Below are 22,679 nucleotides of genomic sequence, written 5' to 3' on the forward strand. Positions count from 1 at the left end.
ACAAAGTCGCCAATGGAAACAAAATAGTTCCTATCTTGTAGATATGACTTGAACCAGTTTAGGACTGTGCCTGAGAGCCCCACCCAGTTTTCCAACCTGTCCAAAAGTATTGAGTGGTCGACAGTGTCAAATGCAGCACTGAGGTCCAATAGCATTAGTACTGAAGTTTTGCCAGTTTTGGCAAGAATAATCTTTAGAATATACACATCAATACTCATAGTTCTTAGGGCCCGTCCACATGGAGTTGCATTTTCCTGTAACCACACAACTTTAGTCTGGTTTTGGCCAACCATCCGCAGCAGCCTGCGTTATCGGAGCCTGAAAACTGGATCTTTAGAAACAGGGTCCCAGAGTGGGAAGATTTGAAAATCGCCCCCATGGCGTTGTCGTCTGGACGGTGAAACCTCATACTTTGTTAAACGATGCCGTCATAGCCCCACTTCTGACCTCTGACCCCACAGCGTCACATAACAACAACAGTGCTGCTGCGTTGAGACGAGAGAGACACTATTAAAATGTCAGTATTTTTTTTATAGTGGGTTGATTTTGGCAGAGAGCTGTGGTGGAGCTGCAGGTGTTTTTGCATAGTACTTGTGTTAGCCACGGTGTAGCCTACAGTACTCACGGAGGTTAAGTATAACATCCGCCCATCCTGGTCCACTGCGGGGGGGCCGTCTAAAAAACACTGACTGATCAGATCAGTTTGTTTATGTGTTTAAACATATGAACCGTATCTACACTGACTGATTAGATCAGTCTGTTTATGTGTTTTTAACATATGAACCGTATCGACACTGACGGATCAGATCAGTCTGTATATGTGTTTTAAACATATGAACCGTATCTACACTGACTGATCAGATTAGTCTGTCCATGTGTTTTAACATATGAACCGTATCTACACTGACTGATCAGATCAGTCTGTATATGTATTTTAAACATATGAACCGTATCAACACTGACTGTTCAGATTAGTCTGTACATGTGTTTTAAACAGATGAACCGCATCTACACTGACTGATCAGATCAGTCTGTATATGTGTTTTAAACATATGAACCGTATCTACAGTGACTGATCAGATTAGTCTGTTTATGTGTTTTAATTATATGAACCGTATTTACACTGACTGATCAGATCAGTCTGTACATGTGTTTTAAACAGATGAACCGTATCTACACTGACTGATCAGATCAGTCTGTATGTGTTTTAACAAATGAACCGTATTTACACTGACTGATCAGATCAGTCTGTAAATGTGTTTTAAACATATGAACCGTATCTACACTGACTGATCAGATCAGTCTGTATATGTGTTTTAAACATATTAACTGTATCTACACTGACTGATCAGATCAGTCTGTATATGTGTTTTAAACATATTAACCGTATCTACACTGTCTGATCAGATCAGTCACCTGTCTGTGTGTCATCTGCTGCCTCACTCGATGCGCTGGGAGGAGAAACAAAGTCAATGAATCAGTTAAACACTGTTGATTTCTTCCAATGTGGCCGACATGAAAACTATTTTGGTTTAGTAAATTTCTGCTGTCACTTGGCTCGGGTGCTGCAGACAGACGGCAGAGACAGTCTGTTTACAGCGTGTCACTAACGGAGGCTTCAGGTCTGTCAGGTCCTGACACTGTGAGGTCAGGTCCCGCAGAGAAGTCTGACTGACAGTTACCGTTAGCCATTAGAGCTAAGTAAAGATGAAAGTGATCTTAGCGATCAAGGAGAAACGTAGCCATTTGGGCATGTGTTGTAATGCCGTTGAACTCCTCTATCTCAGTCCATAGAGTGAGAAATGTGGAGTCAAGACCATATTCCCCTTGACTCCCCATTTCTGCATTTTCACTTTAGTCTTGACTCCCCATTTCTGGATTTCCTCAACAGGATGAAGAGCCTTGTCAATACTGGAACCCAACTAACACCACGCCAAGATCTCATATTTTCCCCCATTAACCTACACAGTCCACACCCTCCCACCTCGAAAACAATCCTCAACCAAAAGTCACCAAACATTCACATAGACAATAACATGGACACAAATGCCAAAGAACTTTGTTCTCTTCTTGACATTTTTGGCCTCTTCCATAATGTGAAAGGGCCCACACACACTCAAAGTCGTGCTCTGGATATCTCTAGAGGTGTTGATATCAAGGACTTTGCTCTTTCTGATCAGTTCTGTGTGTTCTTTGACTTACAGGCAGCTCCAATCTTTCAGTTAACCTCTGTGTCTGTTAAGAAATGGTACATATATGAGACTACCAGTGTTACATTTAGGGCGGCTATAGCAATGTCACCAAATGTGACTGCAGAGACAGTTGATGAACTCCGGGATAATTTCAACTGCAAAATCTCAAATGTCATTGATACCATTGCACCGAATAAACTACCTTGACCTGACAGAGAACACTATGAGGGAACACTGATGGTAAAGGCTCTGAAAACAGACTGCAGGAAATCAGAGCATAAATGGAGAAAAAATAAACTTCAAATTCATGACCTCTACAAACAAATCTTTGTTGTAATTGTAATCATGGTTTATTCAAGGCTAGACAGCAACACTTTTCTGAAATGATTAATAAGAACATCAACAACACTTGCACTCTGTGTTTGCTATGGTTGCGAAGCTTACAACCCTCCCAAAAGAGATGGAGACTTTCCTCCACAGAAAAATGCAATAAATTCGCTTGCTTTTTCAATGAAAAAATCAAATCTATGAGGCTAAATATCCACACAAATCAGCAAAATAATACAATGATGCAATCCCTAAAATCAACTGTAACGTCAGAGTTTAATACACTTGACCAAAAAACAGTAGAAGAGACAGTTCAGCATCTTAAATCATCAACATGTTGTCTTGACACAATGCCATCTGACTTTTTTAAAACTATTGTAAGCTCTGTCCAAACAGATCTGCAGCAAATAATAAATTGCACACTTCAATCAGGCACGTCTCCTAAACCCCTAAAAGTAGCTGCCATCAAGCCACTCTTTAAAAAGAGAACGTTGGATACCACCATTTTAACGAACTACAGACCCGTCTCAAATCTTCCCTTTACAGCCAAGATTGTTGAGAAAGTGGTTTATAATCAACTCAGCAACATATTGAACTCCAATGGACTTTTTGACAAATTTCAATCAGGCTTCTAACCTCACCATGGGACAGAAACAGCTCTTAGGGCGCACTCACACTGTCCGTCCTTACTGTGCCTCGGGCTTTAGGGTACTTGTCCCCCCCTCCCTCTCCCCCCGCTGGCCAGGCCCGTTTGTACTCACACTGCCTGGGCCTCGCGCAAATGCTTCTTGCGTGTATACGTCATCACGCCATAACACGTCACATGCATTGATTGACGTCATCGCGATGCGGCGCTTTGTTTACAAATCTTTCCATAGACCTTGGAGTTTTTGTGCGTCTTGTCCAACTGTTTTGGAATATTTTCATCCGACCAAATCTGCAGTAAACACTCCACCTCCGCATCACACCAACGTGAACCTTTCGCCGACATTGTTTTAAATGTCCGTGGATGGTCCGTCTTTTTTTTTTTTTTTCTCTATGTCCAAACAGGCGCACATTAAATGTCGTCAGAGCCACCGTAGGCCTCGTGCTCGTGCTCATGCTCGTACACGTGCTCACGGTCGTGCTTGTACATGTGCAGACGTGCTTTACAAAAGCCCACCTCTCGCAAACACTCCGTGGCTGGCAAGCTGGCCGCGGCTAGGCGCGGTGTGGTTGCACTCACACTGGTCAAACGAGCTAGGCTTTATCCGTAAAACCTGTTTGGGCACGGTACGGATGGACAGTGCGAGTGCAACCTTAGAGTGTTAAATGATATAAGACATGCAGGTGAAGAAGAGGAGATACAAACCATCTCTCCCTTCCATCACCATGGGGAACGTGAGGTCGCTGGCTAATAAGATGGACGAGCTGGCGGGCCTGGTGAAGACTCAGTGGATTTATCGTGTGAGCAGTGTGCTGTGTTTCACGGAGACGTGGCTCCACGAGGACATCCCAGACTCTAACGTAACTGTGGACGGCTTTCAGACTGTTCGGGCGGACAGGAGTCACCGTGAGAGTGGCAAGAGAAAAGGTGGGGGACTTGCTATTCTTATTAACAACATGTGGTGTCATCCTGGACACGTTACTGTAAAGGAGCGTGTGTGTAGCCCGGACATTGAGCTGCTTGCCGTGAGTCTTCGGCCATACTACCTGCCGAGGGAAGTTTCACACGTGATCATTCTGGTTGTTTACATTCCTCCGACTGCAAACGCGGCGCGCGAGTGACGTCATCCACACCGTCGTCGCGGGACTTCAGACACGGCACCCAGACGCATTCATTGCAATATCTGGGGACTTCAACCACATTACTCTGGCTGTAACACTGCCCACTTTCAAGCAGTTTGTGGACTGTCCCACCAGGGAAAACAAGACACTGGACCTGCTGTATGCTAATGTTAAGGAGGCTTACAGCTCCACTCCCCTTTTTCCTCTTGGAAGATCAGACCACAACCTCATCCACCTGCAGCCCCCGTATAAGCCCCAAGTCCAGAGGCTTCCTGTGACCACCAGGACTGTGAGGAGATGATCACAGGAGACTGACGAAGCTTTACAGGGTTGCTTTGAACTCACAGACTGGGATTTGCTCTGTAATTCACATGGGGAGAACCTTGATGATCTCACGGACTGCATAACAGGATACATCAATTTCTGTGTGGACAGCGTTGTTCCTACAGTGACTGTATGCTGTTTCCCAAATAACAAGCCGTGGGTCACCAGAGACATCAAGGTCCTGCTGAATGCAAAGAAGAGGGCCTTCAGAGAAGGGGACAGAGAGCAGATGAGGCAGGTCCAGAGGGAGCTGAAGGAGAGGTTCCAACAGGGAAAAGACACCTACAGGAGGAAGCTGGAGCACAAACTCCAGCAGAACAACTTAAAGGACTTGTGGAGGGGCATGAGGAGCATCACTGGCTACAAACCATCTGGTAGCCAGACAGTAGGAGGTGGTACTGAACGTGCCAATGAGCTGAATCTGTTCTTCAACAGATTTGATGAAAGTGCTCTGGACCACCCCCCCACGGCTCCTCCACAACCACCCACCTCCAAACCTCCAACCCTGCTGACACCTCCCCCTCAATTCCTTCCTGATTTTGCCCTACCTGTCCCCCCCCCCCCGCCATCTCCTCTCTCCACCCCAACCAACACACACAGCAGATAGACCTTCACTGCAGAGCAGGTGAGGAAGGAGCTGTGCAGACTCCGCCCAGGCAAGGCAGCAGGTCCCGACGGTGTCAGCCCGAGGGTCCTCAAAACATGTGCGATCCAGCTGTGTGGAGTCCTGCAGTACATCTATAACCTCAGCCTGAGTCTTGAGAAGGTCCCTGTGCTGTGGAAGACATCCTGCCTGGTACCAGTACCAAAGAAGGGCGTCCCAGCACCTCTGAAGACTACAGACCAGATGAAGTCCCTGGAGAGGCTGGTCCTTTCACTTCTTCGGCCCCTGGTCAGCTCATCACTGGACCCTCTACAGTTTGCCTACCAGCCGGGACTAGGTGTGGAGGACGCTATCATCTTCCTGCTCAACCGTGCCTGCGCCCACCTGGACAGAGCGGGGACCACAGTGAGAATCTTGTTCATGGACTTCTCCAGTGTGTTCAATACCATCCGGCCTGCTCTGCTGGGACGGAAGCTGACGGCGATGCAGGTGGACCCTCCCCTGGTTTCCTGGATTACGGATTACTTGACGGGTCGACCACAGTATGTCAGACTGCAGGACGGAGTGTCTGACACTGTGGTCAGCAGCACTGGAGCTCCACAGGGTACTGTTCTTTCCCCATTTCTGTTCACCCTGTACACCTCAGACTTTCAGTTCCTCTCTGAGTCCTGCCACCTGCAGAAGTTTGCTGACGATTCTGCAATTGTTGGCTGTGTCAGTGAGGGAAAGGAGGAGGAATACAGGGGCGTTGTGGACTCCTTCGTCGACTGGTGTGCAGCTAATCACCTGATTCTAAACGCCACCAATACTTAGGAGCTAGAGGTGGATTTCCGCAGGAGTAAATCTGCCCCCACACCCATCTCCATCAACGGCGTGACTGTGGATGTTGTCCAGGATTACAAATACCTTGGAGTATACCTGGACAACAAACTGGACTGGTCCAAGAACACTGAGGCTGTTTACAAGAAGGGCCAGAGTCCTCTCTATTTCCTGAGGAGGCTCCGGTCATTCAATGTTTGTAACACCATGCTGAGGATGTTCTATCAGTCGGTGGTAGCCAGTGCCATCTTCTTTGCTGTTGTTTGCTGGGGCAGCAGACTGAGGGCAGCAGACGCAAACAGGATCAGTAAGATCATCAGGAAGGCTGGCTCCGTCCTGGGGGTCAAACTGGACTCCTTGGTGGCGGTGTCTGAGAGGCGGATGCTGTCTAAACTGCACAGCATCCTGGACAACAACTCTCACCCTCTCCACCAGCTGCTGACCTCCAGCAGAAGCACCTTCAGCCACAGACTCATTCTCCCCCGGTGTAATACTGAACACCGGAGGAAGTCTTTTCTTCCGGCAGCCATCAAACTTTACAATTCATCTCCCCCCGGTCAGGTAAGGAACAGTGGAGACACTGTATCCTGAAAATGTCACTTTGTCACTTTATATCATCACTGCACCACTTTATTCAGTTGTACTGTGACTTACTTAAGTGAGAAATGCTGCAATACTACACTGTCACTTTATACCACAACTACATCACTTATTTTGTTGTACTGTAACTTACTGCTGCTACACTTTACACTGTCTCTTTATATCACCACTACATCACTTTATTTATTTATTGTTTCACTGTGGTTTACTGTAACTTACTGTAACTTACTTCAGTACGAAATGCTGCTACACTCCACTGTGCCATACTGTCACTTAGTTCTGTAGGAAATGCTGCTTTTTTTAACAATTTTAACACTTATAACTTATGGCTCCTTCTCACTTATTTAGTTTGTACTTATTTAATTTCAATCTGCTGCTAAACTGAACAGTGCGTATTGTTATATATTGTATATACCTACGCTTAACCACGATGTCTGTTGTACTCTGTCACACACAGTTCATTGCTTGATTTATTTTACGTTAACTTTATTTGATTTGATTTATGTTTATGCTTATTGTTACTCTGATCCTTTCCCACCTTTGTATTGAAACTGTTGCAAAATAATTTCCCTCGGGATAAATAAAGCTTCTTGAATCTTGAATCTTGAAGGTTTAACACTGCCTCAGGCAAGGTTTCAGTTCTGGTCCTGTTGGATCTCAGTGCTGCCTTTGACACTGTGAATCACAGTATACTGGTGAACAGGTTGGAAACCTGGGCAGGACTCAGCGGGACAGTCCTAAAATGGTTCAGGTCCTACTTGGAGGGGCAAAGTTATTTTGTGACCATTGGTAGTTATCAATCCGATCGTATGGCTATGATGTGGAGTTCCTCAGGGGTCAGTCCTTGGACACCTTCTGTTCAACGTATACAGGGTTTTTTCTGCATTATAAATTTGGAGGCGGCCGCCTCGCTAAAATTCTCTGCTGCCTCGAATCTTGATTGAAAATCAATATAGTTCTCCCTCTCACCACCAAGAGGGAGATTTTTCAATAACTTAATAAAAATATTTTGCACAATTTATAAATTCTGTATGAATATTTTGGGAAAGGATTTTGACACATGTAGGCTATTACGTGTATTTTGGATTTTAATTGAATTATTTTGAGGCCTAATCAACACAGGTTCACGGAAGTTACGTTGTCAACGTCAGGCAGGCTCGTGGTCGCTGAGTAAAGAGGTTTCCTGCTTGTTCCATCAGCAAAGATCCATGGCAGCAACAGACTGGTAAAATTACAGTCTAATGACAGAACGATATATGGCACAGAAACACATTTCGGATTTTTTGGGAAAACCACCACCAGTGAAGAAGAACACTATACCGCAACCACAACGGTAAGCAGCCAGAGTGAGGAGACTGTCCGCCTGCCTCTGCACAGGCAGGCCCAGCCCCAGCACCCGCAACCCAGCCTAGCGTGATTGGATAAGATGGGCTTTCCAGCCAACATCCAGTTTCAGATTTCCTGCACGGCGTTGTGGTAATGAAACGTTCTCACGTTCTGTGGCACCAGCTCGGTACTTGGAACTCCAGCGGCCGATCTCACAAAAGACAGAGGGCCTAAGTGTGTCACAGTCAAAGATGTAGCATCATGTTCGACAAAGCTCCAGCCAAACAAGAGCCATATTTTCAGAGACAGAAAAACTGATTATTCACTTCATTGTCCCCTCATGAGAGACTTTATCTCCACGACCCCAGATCGACCTCGACATTTGTTCAACTGTAACCATGGCGCCCTGCCTGTAGTTCAAAATAGTGCATGGTGCTGCTGCGTACTTTCGTGTATCTATTCATGCAGTTTAATGTCACACAATAGTATTTTTGCAAGGTGGTGGGGGTGGAGAGTGTTATTTTTGATTGTGTGTTCTTTGCGTAATGGATGTGGAGAATTGTTAAATAAAGTTTAAATAGTCAGAGATTATTTCCTTGTGATGTGCGTAAAAGGATTTTGGAGATAAGAGTCCTGTGTGACATAAACGTAGATGGTGCAGTGACTCAGGTTCAAAGGTTCACCAAATCTATTGCATTGTTCTAGCGTTATTGTTAAGTTTAATTAATAGCGCATGTTCATCTGAGAACTGATGACATCTGTGTGTTACAGACCCTGGCTGTGTGCACTGAAGTGTATATGACAATAAAGTAGTAAATATCAATCTATTTAAAAAAAAAAAAGTATAGAATCATAGTTTTTTTTAATAAAAAAAACAAACAAACAGTTTTTCACAGCACCTCCTGGTCAAAATGACTTCCAGCGGCTCTGACTGTAAGTATCATAAACATGAGTTACAATTCTTATTTTATGACATAATCCGTTTTGGATTATGAACCAGCGCGATGCTAAACTTCAGTGTTTTGACGTCAGCCCTGGCACACTTACTGCTCACAAATAATAAGAGTGGAAATAATAATAATAATGTAAACAGTGAGTGATATTTTGCAGGGAACTGTTTTGGTTCTTGGGCTGTGGGTGACAGAGTTGTATGAATGAGAAAGGTCAGGTGGACGTGGTTTTGTGCACATAACGTTAGTTCGGTATTCGTTTCTCATGCACATGCATGTACAAATTTTTCATTCCCCTGCCCACATTCTGGCCAGAAAAAAACAGTTATATATGCTGCCTTTGGGTCAAATTCAGCATGTTTCTAATGTCAACTATCATAGTTATGCAGATGACACACATATATATCTTGCATTGTCTCCAGATGACTGCAGTCCTTGTGTCATTATGTCACTGTTTAGAGCAAGTCAAAAATTGGATGAACCAAAATTTCCTTTAGTTAAATCAAGAAAAAACTGAGATCATTGTTTTTTTGGCAATAAAGAGAAGAGGGTTGTCTGAAACCTTGGCGTGCTGATAGACTTAGATCTGACCTTCATCAGCCATATCAGATCAGTCACCAAATCAGCCTTTTATCAAGAACATATTAAGAACATATCCAGAATTATCGGTTTTATGTCCCAAACTGATCAGGAGAAGCTGATTCATGCTTTCATCTCCAATAGACTCGACTACTGTAACGGTCTTCTGACAGGACTCCCCCAAAAAAGGATCAAACAGCTGCAGCTCATTCAGAGCGCACTGTGGTTTCACTGTGGTTTACTGTAACTTACTTAAGTACGAAATGCTGCTACACTCCACTGTTCCATACTGTCACTTAGTTCTGTAGGAAATGCTGCTACATTTTTAACATTTTAACACTTATAACTTATCGCTCCTTCTCACTTATCTAGTCTGTACTTATTTCATTTCAATCTGCTGCTAAACTGAACAGTGCATATTGTTGTATATTGTATATACATACGCTTAACCACGATGTCTGTTGCACTCTGTCACACTTAGTTCATTGATTGATTTTATCTGATGTTAGCTTTATTTTGATTTGATTTATGTTTATGCTTATTGTTACTCTGATCCTTTCCCACCTTTGTATTGAAACTGTTGCAAAATAATTTCCCTCTGGATAAATAAAGCTTCTTAAATCTTGAATCTTGAATCTTGAATCTAACATTGGCTCCCAGTCAGCTACAGAATAGATTTTAAAGTTCTGCTACTGATTTACAAATCACTGAATGGTTCTGGTCCAGAATACATGAATGGCAGATTTGAGATCTACTGACTCAGGTCAGATAGTAGAGCACAGAGTTCAAACTAGACATGGGGAAGCAGCATTTAGCTGTTATGCTGAACACAATTGGAACAAACTACCAGCTGATCTGAAATCAGCCCCAAATGTGAGAACATTGAAATCCAAGTTAAAAACATTTCTCTTTTCATGTGCTTATAGCTGAGCTCTTTTTAATAACTTTAAATATTTTTTCTTTTACTTTTTTATTCTTCTCTTTCTGCTTTTAACTGTGTTCTTTGTTTTTGTTTTTAAAAAAATGTTTTGTCTTTATGTAAAGCACATTAAGTTGCCTTGGTATGAAATGCGCTATATAAATAGAGATGCCTTGCCTTGCCTAATGCAGAGGACCAAAGGTCACCAAAAATGACATGATGATCTCATCATGACATTAACACATAAACAGTAGCTTACCCTTTGTGACAGTGTTCCGGTGCTCAGCAAAGCCGGATACTATCTGTTCATCAGGGGGGAAAGACACATGCTTCTCTCCTTTACTTCTCTTCTTCTGGTTCTTGTTGGCTTTTTCTGCTCTGTCATCACTCTCCTCATCACTATCACTGCAGTGGGTCATCCCTCTGTCTGGGACTACACCATAGAGCTTTCAATTGGAATCTGAAAACAAAGGGTCAGTTCACAACAAGCAGTGAACACTCGACATTTTTCTGAAGGAACACTAACTTTAAGAGGCAGCAGAAATGTGTGCACCCATTGACGTACAAATAGTCCTCTTGGATGTGGAGTGCTGCTCTCTTCATCAACTCTGTGATCGTTGGAAAGAAAAGACACTAACTAATCAATATCTTATTCATGAGTTGCAAGTGAAACCCAATCTGTTTGTATCAAATGTCACATATGGCTTTGGAAATTTACAAACCTATTCATTCATTCCTATTGGAATATACAGCAACATTCAAGAGAACACATGCAAGGAGATTGGCAGGTATGATAACAGAAAGTATGCTTTATCTTTAACCAGGGTTTTTCCTGGTTCAGAATGAGGCACGTCATACGCAGAAGCATAAGGGCCCAAAGTGCTACATAGCAGAATCTGGATTTTTAGAAGTGAGACGATATCTTGTTCAGAAACAACTTTTGTTTTTAACATACTTTAAAGCTGCACTAATTAATATGTGTTAGCAAAATTATTTGAATAAGAAAACCCATTGTGTGTGTTTGTTATTGCCCAAATCAAAGAAGTACACAAGATGCAACCTGATGCCTGATACAGGTAAAAATAATAATGTTGATTGTTCCCGTAAGGTTTACATTAGGGACATTCGTCTCGTGGCCCAATTGTTGAAAAAACATGCTTAAGTGCCCTCTAGGAGCAAAAACATGTGCTAAAGTGCTCTCTAGGAGCCAAAACATGTGCTAAAGTGCCCTATAGGAGGAAAAAAAGGGGTGCTAAAGTACCCTCTTAGAAGTCTAAACGTGTGCTAAAATGCCCTCTAGGAGCCAAAACATGTGCTAAAGTGCCCTCCAGGAGCCTAAACATGTGCTATAGTGTCCTCTAGGGGCCAAAACATGTGCTAAAGTGCCCTCTTAGAAGTCAAAAGGTGTGCTAAAGTGCCCTCTTCAGTGGCGAGGATGTGCTATATGTGCCCCTTTTTTCCCCTTTTGCCCCTACCCTTCAAAAAGTCTGTGCACACCACTGCTGAGGTCAGCAGCAAGCTGTAACCAAAGTAGGCTATTTCCTGATTAAGTCCATTCTATTCCCTCTCTGTCATTAGCTATTGACACACCATAAGGAAAGAACCATGGGCTACAATCACATTTATCAAAAAAAAAACTTGAAGCATGAAGGACAAGTCAACAACGAAATATGTAAGCAATACAAAAATCTACAAAAAGTGGAATTGAAGAGTATTTTGCACTAAGTCCCAGACTAGTCACATTTGCATGAACACTAAGGCATTGACAACATGTAAATGTAGTCACATAATTAGTGGTGCAACTGTAGGACTGACTGTGACGTATACTTGTAGAATATGGAAGTATAAATGCGGGGAAATCCTTCATTACCTGTAAGTAAACCCAGGCAGCAAATATTCCCACCAAGGGTTGGTTTCATGAGTTCAACGCCCCTCTTTTTTTCATCAACTTTATTGTTGCTTTACCAAATACACTAACAGCGGATCGAACCATGCGACGAGCATCACAAACACATGCTCCTCATTTCAAGACAACGGAGAATCTCTGACGTAAGATACGCAGCGTACTCCACCAATAGAATAGCAAAGCGCCGTGACGCCACTTCCTGACCGGTAGTTTTGCGGGAAGTTTGGTCGTCAGAAGGCTTAGCGACAATAAACAACAAAGTCAGGGTATGTATTAATCTTATCGTTTAATAGAGCGTGTTAGTGGCGGTTTGACTGGTAACGTCGCAGATATCCAGGAGCTTTTCAAAATAAAGGAAAGCAGCTAACATGAGATGTCGATGCTAACGAGACAGCTTGGTTAGCATATTAGCTAACGTTAAGCAATATTGATAAACATGTAACGTTACTCGGTTCGCCACCTAACGTAGCGTTTTGCGACATACTAAAATGCTTTTGTCATAAGCAGGGGCTGTTATTTTTGCACCACACCCAATGGTAATTGCAAGCTATGTTTACTGACCATAAAAGCTACAGATAGCTAGAGGTAACTTAACTAACAGGAAATGAGCGAACTCACGGTGAGGTTAGTTAACGAAACGTCAACTGCGCTGGTAGATAGAAGAACGTGTAAGTTGAAATGAGGTCACATGCCGCTCACACTGTAAGGTTTACCTCCGTGAAACCTACGTTACACTCATACTACTTACATCATGCTACAAAGCATGGAGTAACCTTAGCATCACGCTAGATGCTTGTGCTTTTCAGATGCCCCCTAAAGCCAAGGCGGCGGGGAAAGGCAGAGCCCCAGCTAAGAGGAAGCTGGCAGAAGAGTTCCCACCCGGTGAGGTCCTAACAGACACTGTGAAGAAAGCCTGGAAGCTAGGGGCTCCAATCGGCCAGGGGGGCTTTGGTCTCATATATTTGGGTAAGAAATGATAGAAGGCTGATTAACTATTTTTCAGGACATGTTCACAACTGACATCAACATCCAATCTGGGTGATCCGGTCACAGTTGTGAGGACAGGCTCTCATCCCTGTTTCTCTGGAGCTCTGTGTTCCCTGTATGTTGTGGTGCCTGGAAAAGACAGTGTAGGGGTTGACACTAAGGTTTCAAAAGCACATGCCCATGTACAGGTCATATTCTACTTGCCTGAATGTCATGTTCACTTGCCCAAATAAAACCAAAAACATGTTAAACAATAATGAGTATAATTTAATAACAACTAGCAAGCGTTGTCTCTTTCATGAAAACACTCCTTACTAATCACATCCTGACCACATCAAACCAACATGTACTGCAAACCTTGCCCAGGAAAACACCATCTTCTGCTTTATGCAGTCTGGAGCCCTGAAACTAGAGTCAAGAAATATGAAACATTTACTAAAACATAACAACTTAACTGCCTCACCAGCTACAGCTGTCTGCTCGGACTTCATCCGCTGTGACTCTTCACCTGTACACGCACGCACGCACGCACGCACGCACGCACGCACGCACGCACGCACGCACGCACGCACGCACGCACGCACGCACGCACGCACGCACGCACGCACGCACACACACACACACACACACACACACACACACACACACACACACACACACACACACACACACACACACACACACACACACACACACACACACACACACACACACACACACACACACACACACACACTCTAGCCTCCATAGCTTATGGAGGTATTCCTGTTTAGTTGCATTTGGAGCAGTGAAGTGAGATCATGCGTGGTCAGTCAAGACACATGTGGAGACGCTTTCTGCTGCCAGGTGTGAAGTGATGTACTCAGGTCTGTCCACTTGTCATCAGATCACTCAAGACGGATGTAAATGCCAGTTGTGAACTGCTTAGCTATATAATGTATTTAAATGTGACATTATACTGTTCAAAATATAACCTTAAAGTCTGACATTATAGCAATTCATTTTAAATACTCCAAAGTAATAAATGTAATCCTTTTCTTGTTCCCAGCTGATGAGAATTCTGCAAAACCTGTGGGTGCTGATGCTCACTACGTCATCAAAGTGGTATGACTGAAATTATCATCATGTACACAATTTTTCTTTGATATACATTATATGTGCACTTCCCTAAAGAGCAATATACAACCTCCTAGATGCAATCACAGCCCACCTCCTTGAGTGAAACTGAGACCCTATTACTTACATTTTGGGTGAACAGATGTGCAGGACCACATGAAAGTACAGGTGTAAATGCACCCAAAAAGGATTATGATGTGATAGGCCAAACCACCTCCAGAGGTGGTCAGGGACACAGTCAGTGCATTTACATCCACCTCAGTAACCTGAAAACAGTCTTTCCCTGGTTAAGGGAATACTCGGATTATTAAAGTTCTCCACGTATACACGAGAGGGGGTTGAATGGTAAAAAGGACGGAGTAACTCTTCCTCCAGGGGTGGCAGAATTACAACAGAGACAGGTCTTCTTGGTAGAGATGTCACTGTCTGTGGCGAAGTCCCCCCTCGGTTTAAAGGTAACGCTCTAAACCCGATATTACGCTGTTTAAGCTGTTTACATGCCTAGATACCTGGTTTACTAAAGGATTTCTCTAGGTCTCTTAACCCGAGTATAACCCAGTAGTTCTCAATTACTTTCTGTTACGCCCCCCTAGGATGAAGAAAACATTTTGGGGGGGTGGTATCATTTGTCCGTAAAATTGTTATATGTACACCTCTGCATAACATCGTATCCTTATTAACATTAAAGAGAACAAAAAAGAAATGTATAATAATACAGATCAACTTGCAAAGAATAACTTTATTAACATTGTTTTTCTAGTCTGTAAGTGCATTGATTTGCCTGAATTAAAAAAAAGTCCTTTTTTAAACTTTAATCATTTTTGACCGACTTGAACCATTTGATACTGAGAAATAAAATAAAATTAACTTAAGAAATAATAATAATAATAATAATGATTAAAATAATAATAAATAAATAAAAATAATAAGTAAAAAAATAATAATTTAAATAATGAAAATTTAATTTAATAATTATAATAATAATACTAAATTGATCAGCAACATTAACTGCTCGCTGGTTCGCTGAAGTAGCATTCACGAAGCAGGATGAGTGTTGGCAATATTCGGCACGTTTTTTGCTGAAAAAACTCAAGCGTGATTGGGGTGTAGTGTCTTTAAGTGACGCCCCTTTATTTGGCGTCATGCTGACAGCTGCCATCATTTTTAGCCACAGTAAACGCAGCGGCCTTTCCTCGTCTCCCACCATAGTCACAGTGAAGCCAAGTGCTACATACGCTTCGTCATATTTCCTCGTCTTAGCTTTCGGATGAGTTTTGACTTTCTCATTATCTCCGTCTCTCTCCGCCTTTCTTTCCCCGGGGAAATATGTAAATACACTGATTGTGCCCACATTGAACACAAGTGTAAATGCATCTGTGTCTTCAATTCACATACAACAACTACCAGCGCCAGCCTCTACCTGGTATGGATGCTGGGGTGCATGTCTTTTAGCCCAGACACGAAGAATATCTCCATGCAGCAACAACAGAAAATAAAAAGAATCACAGTGCAGCCCGGAGCTGTGTTGGTGCTGGGAACTGAGATGAGTGTGGCTGGTTCTGGTGGACAGTGCACCTCCAAAACTGCATTTCAAACAGTGGAACTGTGTAACTTGTCTCCTGCAGTGCGCTGCCGTGGTGCCGGCATGCAACGATGAAGTAGCAGCCAAGCTGCCTCACTCAGGAGAGGAGATGTTAAAAAGGAGAATAGCATTCTGTTGTTTTAGCTGGACAGAGCGATTAGGGACACATTAACAGCAGGTGATAATGGGGTCTCAATTTTGCTCTTTGTTGTAGGACAATAGTGCAAACATGACAGTTTATGTTTACAGGTCTAAAATGTTACTGCTAACTTCATACTCACACAAACACATTTGCTCCCTCTTAACCACACACTAATTCACTTTACGCACAATACTTGGGGCCAGTGGCCCGCTTGTAAAACACTGCTTTTATAATCCCTCTGTGTATTTGGCCATTGTTAACAAGGAAGCAGATCAAAAGTCAGAACTGCTTCATATTTATAGGTCACTTGTTGCTCATATATTATTTGTTGCTGTATGCAATCTAATACCTAACACACACTTATTATATTTATATATATTTACATCTGGGGCTGGGGAAGCTGGGGCCATTAATTTTGGCAGTTCTGTTTATAAAGTGACTCACTACAATAATTGATTATATAAATAGATGTTAATTCATGTTTTGTAAATTGACTGATCAATTAAGTGACTACGTTTCAGCCGTACCATTTAATGTACTGCTCAGAGAGCTTTATTATAAAGAAATGTGCTAAATACTAGAGCTGGACCAATGTATCGATTTTATCTCATCTCATCTCATCTTCATCCGCTTATCCGGGGTCGGGTCGCGGGGGCAGCAGCTTTAGCAGGGGACCCCAAACTTCCCTTTCCCGGGCCACATTAACCAGCTCTAACTGGGGGATCCCGAGGCGTTCCCAGGCCAGTGTGGAGATATAATCTCTCCACCTAGTCCTGGGTCTTCCCCGAGGCCTCCTCCCGGCTGGACGTGCCTGGAACACCTCCCTAGGGAGGCGCCCAGGGGGCATCCTTACTAGATGCCCGAACCACCTCAACCGGCTCCTTTCAACGCTAAGGAGCAGCGGCTCTACTCCGAGTTCCTCACGGATGGCTGAACTTCTCACCCTATCTCTAAGGGAGACTCCAGCCACCCTCCTGAGAAAACCCATTTCGGCCGCTTGTACTCGCGACCTCGTTCTTTCGGTCATGACCCAACTTTCATGACCATAGGTGAGGGTAGGAACGAAGATTGACCGGTAGATCGAGAGCTTTGCCTTCCGGCTCAGCTCTCTTTTCGTCACAACGGTGCGGTAGAGCGACTGCAACACCGCCCCCGCTGCTCCGATTCTCCGGCCAAACTCACGCTCCATCGTCCCCTCACTCGTGAACATGATCCCGAGGTACTTGAACTCCTTCACTTGGGGTAAGGACTCATTCCCTACCTGGAGTAAGCAATCCACCGGTTTCCTGCTAAGAGCCATGGCCTCAGATTTAGAGATGCTGATCCTCATCCCAGCCGTTTCACACTCGGCTGCGAACCGATCCAGTGAGTGCTGAAGGTCACTGACCGACGATGCTATCAGGACCACATCATCTGCGAAAAGCAGAGACGAGATCCTCAGCCCACCGAACTGCAACCCCTCCCCACCACGACTACGCCTTGAAATCCTGTCCATGAAAATCACGAACAGGATTGGTGACAATGCGCACCCCTGGCGGAGGCCAACCCCCACCGGAAACGAATCCGACTTACTCCCGAGGATCCGGACACAGCTCTCACTTTGGGTGTACAGAGATTGGATGGCCCACAGAAGTGACCCCCTCACCCCATACTCCCGCAGCACCTCCCACAGTATCTCCCTAGGAACCCGGTCATATGCCTTCTCCAGATCCACAAAACACATGTAGACTGGATGAGCATACTCCCAGGCCCCCTCCAGGATCCTTGCGAGAATGAAGAGCTGGTCCGTTGTTCCACGTCCAGGACGGAATTCACATTGTTCCTCTTCAATCTGAGGTTCGACTATAGGACGAACCCTCCTTTCCAGCACCTTGGAGTAGACTTTACCAGGGAGGCTGAGTAGTGTGATACCCCTGTAATTGGCACACACCCTCTGGTCCCCCTTTTTAAAAAGAGGAACCACCACCCCGGTCTGCCACTCCCTTGGCACTGTCCCAGACTTCCACGCAATGTTGAAGAGGCGTGTCAACCAAGACAGCCCCTCCCAACCCAGAGTTTTCAGCATTTCTGGACGAATCTCATCAACCCCTGGGGCTTTGCCACTGTGGAGTTGCTTGACTACCTCAGTGACTTCCGCCAGGGATATTGACAATGATTCCCCATCAGCCTCCAGCTCTGCCTCTACAAAAGAGGGCGTGTTAGTCGGATTAAGGAGTTCCTCAAAGTGCTCCTTCCACCGCCCGATTACCTCATCGGCTGAGGTCACCAGCGTCCCGTCTTTACTGTAAACAGCTTGGACGGTTCCCCGTTTCCCCCTCCTGAGATGTCGAATGGTATTCCAGAAGCACCTTGGTGCCGCCCGAAAGTCCTTCTCCATGGCTTCTCCGAACTCCTCCCACACCCGCTGCTTTGCCTCTGACACAGCAGAGGCTGCAGCCCTTCTGGCCTGTCGGTACCTTGCAACTGCCTCCGGAGTCTTCTGGGATAGCATATCCCGGAAGGCCTCCTTCTTCAGTCGGACAGCTTCCCTGACCACCGGTGTCCACCACGGTGTTCGAGGGTTACCGCCCCTTGAGGCACCTAAGACCTTGAGGCCACAGCTCACCGCTGCAGCTTCAGCAATGGAAGCTTTGAACATTGCCCACTCCGGTTCAATGCCCCCAACCTCCACAGGGATGCCAGAAAAGCTCCGCCGGAGGTGTGAGTTGAAGATCTCTCGGACAGGGGCCTCCTCCAGACGTTCCCAGTTCACCCGCACTACTCGTTTGGGTTTACCTGGTCTGTCCAGAATCTTCCCCCATCCTCTGATCCAACTCATCACCAGATGGTGATCAGTTGACAGCTCTGCCCCTCTCTTCACCCGAGTGTCCAAAACATGCGGCCTCAGATCAAATGATACGATCACAAAATCGATCATCGACCTTTGGCCTAGGGTGCTCTGGTACTACGTACACTTATGAGCATCCTTATGTTCGAACATGGTGTTAGTTATAGATAATCAGTGACTAGCACAGAAGTCTAATAACTGACGACCACTCGGATTTAGATCAGGGAGGCCGTTCCTCCCAATCACGCCTCTCCAGGTGTCTCCATCATTGCCCACGTGGGCGTTGAAGTCTCCCAGCAGAACTATGGAGTCCCCTACTGAAGCCCCATGCAGGACTCCATTCAGGGTCTCCAAGAAGGCCGAATACTCTGAACTGCTGTTTGGTGCATATGCACAAACAACAGTCAGAGTTTTCCCCCCTACCACCCGCAGGCGTAAGGAGGCGACCCTCTCGTCCACCGGGGTGAACTCCAACACCGCGGCGCTCAGCCGGGGGTTTGTGAGTATCCCCACACCCGCCCGGCGCCTCTCACCCTGGGCAACTCCAGAGAAGAATAGTGTCCAACCCCTATCCAGGAGAACGGTTCCAGAACCGAGACTGTGTGTGGAGGTAAGCCCCACCAGATCTAACTGGTAGCGCTCCACCTCCCGCACAAGCTCCGGCTCCTTCCCCGACAGAGAGGTGACATTCCACGTCCCAAGAGCCAGCTTCTGCTGCCCGTGTCTGGTCCGTCGAGGCCCCTCACCTTCACTGCCACCCGTGCAGCAGCGCACCCGACCCAAATGGTTCCTCCTGCGAGTGGTGGGCCCACAGGATGGAGAGGAGGGAGGTGCCACGTCACTTTTTCGGGCTGTGCCCGGCCGGGCTCCGTGGCAAACCCGGCCACCAGGCGCTCGCCGGCGAGCCCTCCGTCTGGGCCTGGCTCCTGACGGGGGCCCCGGGCTTCCTCCGGGCAGGGTCTCTCTTCCTCTTTGTTGTTTGTCCATTGAGTCTTTGTGAACCATTCTTAGTCCGGCCCCTCGCCTGAGACCACTTTGCCATGGGAGACCCTACCAGGAGCATTAAGCTCCAGACAACACAGCCCTCAGGTTCACAGGGACACACAAACCTCTCCACCACGATAAGGTGATGGTTCCCGGAGAGGTATCGATATGTATCGATTTTAGTCAGTGTTCATTTCTGAAATAGTTTGACACTGTAAAACATTCACATTTCTTATAAATTAGAATTACAAAGTTATTTGTTTAGGATAGCAGCCTTCTGAGTACATTTGCAGTCATATTGGTGCAAAACCAGTGAGCAATTATAGTAGAAAAGGTCTATTAAAGTTGTACTCCGTAACACTTCCATCTAGTTAATTACCTTTTAAGTTATTATCCATCATAGAGTAATTTAAAATCAGAATCAGAATCAGAATCAGAATCAGGTTTATTGCTAAGTATGTTGGACATACAGAGAATTTGACTCCGGCTTATGCTTTGCTCACAGTTTCCAAACATTTAACATGACAAACCTAAACATAACAATAACAATAACATTTACATAACAATAACAGAACAATAACAGAACAACACAGAACAATAATTTAAGATAAAAAATAGAGGTAATATTAAAAATAGGTTAACAAGTAAATATGAGAAATTTAAAATAGAAAGATAAAATAATGGTGATTGATCATGTGACCCACTAATAAAAAAAAACCTTTTTCCTGAGTATTCCAATATCTGTGTCTGTGGAGACATTCCCTCTCTAGATGTAAATAAGTTTCCATGTTAGTGACTCTACTGACAGTGGTTGGTCTATCAGCCCAGATCGTCACCAACAGTTATGCTGCGTTCACTTGTTATCAGAAATTGCAACTTCTGAGTCAAGCTTGTAGTAAGGGCAAGTGTAATAGGAACATGTGTGTTTGTGTATGGGTTAAGAGGGGAACATACGTATACAGTGCATCCGGAGAGTATTCACAGCGTTTCACTTTTTCCACATTGTATTACGTTACAGCCTTATTCCAAATTGTATTAAATTAAACTCTGTCCTCAAAATTCTACACATAATGCCCCATTATGACCACGTGAAAAAGGTTTTCTTGAGAGTTTTGAAAATGTATTAAAAATAAAAAACAAAGAAATCATATTTACATAAGTATTCACAGCCTTTGCTTAATACTTTGTAGAACCACCTTTGGCAGCCTCTACAGACTCAAGTCTTTTTGAATATGATGCCACAAGCTTGGCACACCTCTCTTTAGGCAGTTTTGCCCATTCTTCTTTGCAGTACCTCTCAAGCTCTATCAGGTTGGATGGGAGACGTCTGTGCACAGCCATTTTCAGATCTATCCAGAGATGTTCAACGGTATTCAAGTCTGGGCTCTGGCTGGGCCACTCCAGGACATTCAGTGGTCCTGAAGCCACTCCTTTGAGATCTTGGCTGTGTGCTTGGGGTCGTTGTCCTGCTGAAAAATGAACCGTCGTCCCAGTCTGAGGTCAAGAGCACTCTGGAGCAGGTTTTTTCCAGGATGTCTGTACATTGCTGCATTCACATTTCCCTCTATCCTTACTAGTCTGCCAGTTCCTGCTGCTGAAAAACATCCCCATAGCATGATGCTGCCACCACCATGCTTGACTGTAGGGATGGTATTGGCCTCGTGATGAGCAGTGCCTGGTTTCCTCCAAACATGACGCCTGGCATTCACACCAAAGAGTTCAATATTTGTCTCATCAGACCAGATAATTTTGTTTCTCATGGTCTGAGAGTCCTTCGGGTGCCTTTTGGCAAATTCCAGACGGGCTGCCTTGTGCCTTTTACTAAGGAGTGGCTTTCGCTTGGCCACTCTGCCATACAGGCCTGATTGGTGGATTGCTGGTTCTCCTCTCTCCACGTAGGAACGCTGGAGCTCTGACAGAGTGACCATCGGGTTCTTGGTCACTTCCCTGACCAACGCCCTTCTCCCCCGGTTGCTCAATTTAGACTGCCGGCCAGCTCTAGGAAGAGTCCTGGTGGTTCCAAACTTCTTCCATTTCCGAATGATGGAGACCACTGTGCTCATTGGGACATTCAAAGCAGCAGATATTTTTCTGTATCCTTCCCCAGATTTGTACCTCGAGACAATTTTGTCTCTGAGGTCTACAGACAATTGCTTTGACTTCATGCTTGGTGTTTGCGCTCTGACATGCAGTCAACTGTGGGACCTTATATAGACAGGTGTGTGCCTTTCCAAATCATATCCAATCAACTAGATTTACCACAGGTGGACTCCATTTAAGCTGTGGAAACATCTCAAGGATGATCAGTGGAAACAGGATGCACCTGAGCTCAATTTTGAGCTTCATGGTAAAGGCTGTGAATACTTCCGTAAATGTGATTTCTTTGTTTTTTAAATTTAATACATTTTCAAAACTCTCAAGAAAACTTTTTTCACGTGGTCATAATGGGGCATTATGTGTAGAATTTTGAGGACAGAGATTAATTTAATACAATTTGGAATAAGGCTGTAACGTAATAAAGTGTGGGAAAAGTGAAACGCTGTGAATACTTTCCGGATGCACTGTAGGGGACGGACTGGGAGAGGTGAATGTGTTTCAATAAAGTTTACAAAAGGGCAACAAAAAACAACAAACAACCAACATAGTGACCATGAACGTGACTTGATGGAGGCTCTGAAAGAACAGGCTGTAGTTACATCTTGCTGCCAAAGAGGCCAATAGAAACAAG

The 22,679-nt window shown here is 44.7% G+C and overlaps 2 protein-coding genes across 2 annotated transcripts in view; one reads left to right on the plus strand and one right to left on the minus strand.

Annotated features, from left to right (window-relative positions):
• The window catches only part of LOC310954309 (protein phosphatase 1 regulatory subunit 37), a gene marked incomplete at both ends in the record, with an annotated part of 112,460 nt that extends 101,634 nt beyond the window's left edge, over positions 1–10,826 (minus strand). The window contains one exon of the mRNA XM_083923721.1: positions 10,667–10,826. Within this exon, the coding sequence (XP_083779847.1) occupies positions 10,667–10,826 (160 nt within the window). The remainder of the gene's footprint in view (positions 1–10,666) is intronic.
• A 1,702-nt stretch (positions 10,827–12,528) lies between these two features.
• The window catches only part of vrk1 (VRK serine/threonine kinase 1), a 32,482-nt gene continuing 22,331 nt past the window's right edge, over positions 12,529–22,679 (plus strand). The window contains exons 1-3 of the mRNA XM_083924488.1: positions 12,529–12,579; positions 13,120–13,279; positions 14,349–14,404. Coding sequence (XP_083780614.1) covers positions 13,120–13,279; positions 14,349–14,404 — 216 coding nt within the window. The 5' untranslated portion in view covers positions 12,529–12,579. The remainder of the gene's footprint in view (positions 12,580–13,119; positions 13,280–14,348; positions 14,405–22,679) is intronic.

Source organism: Echiichthys vipera (assembly GCF_963691815.1).
Source record: "Echiichthys vipera genome assembly, chromosome: 12".
Taxonomy (NCBI): domain Eukaryota; kingdom Metazoa; phylum Chordata; class Actinopteri; order Perciformes; family Trachinidae; genus Echiichthys; species Echiichthys vipera.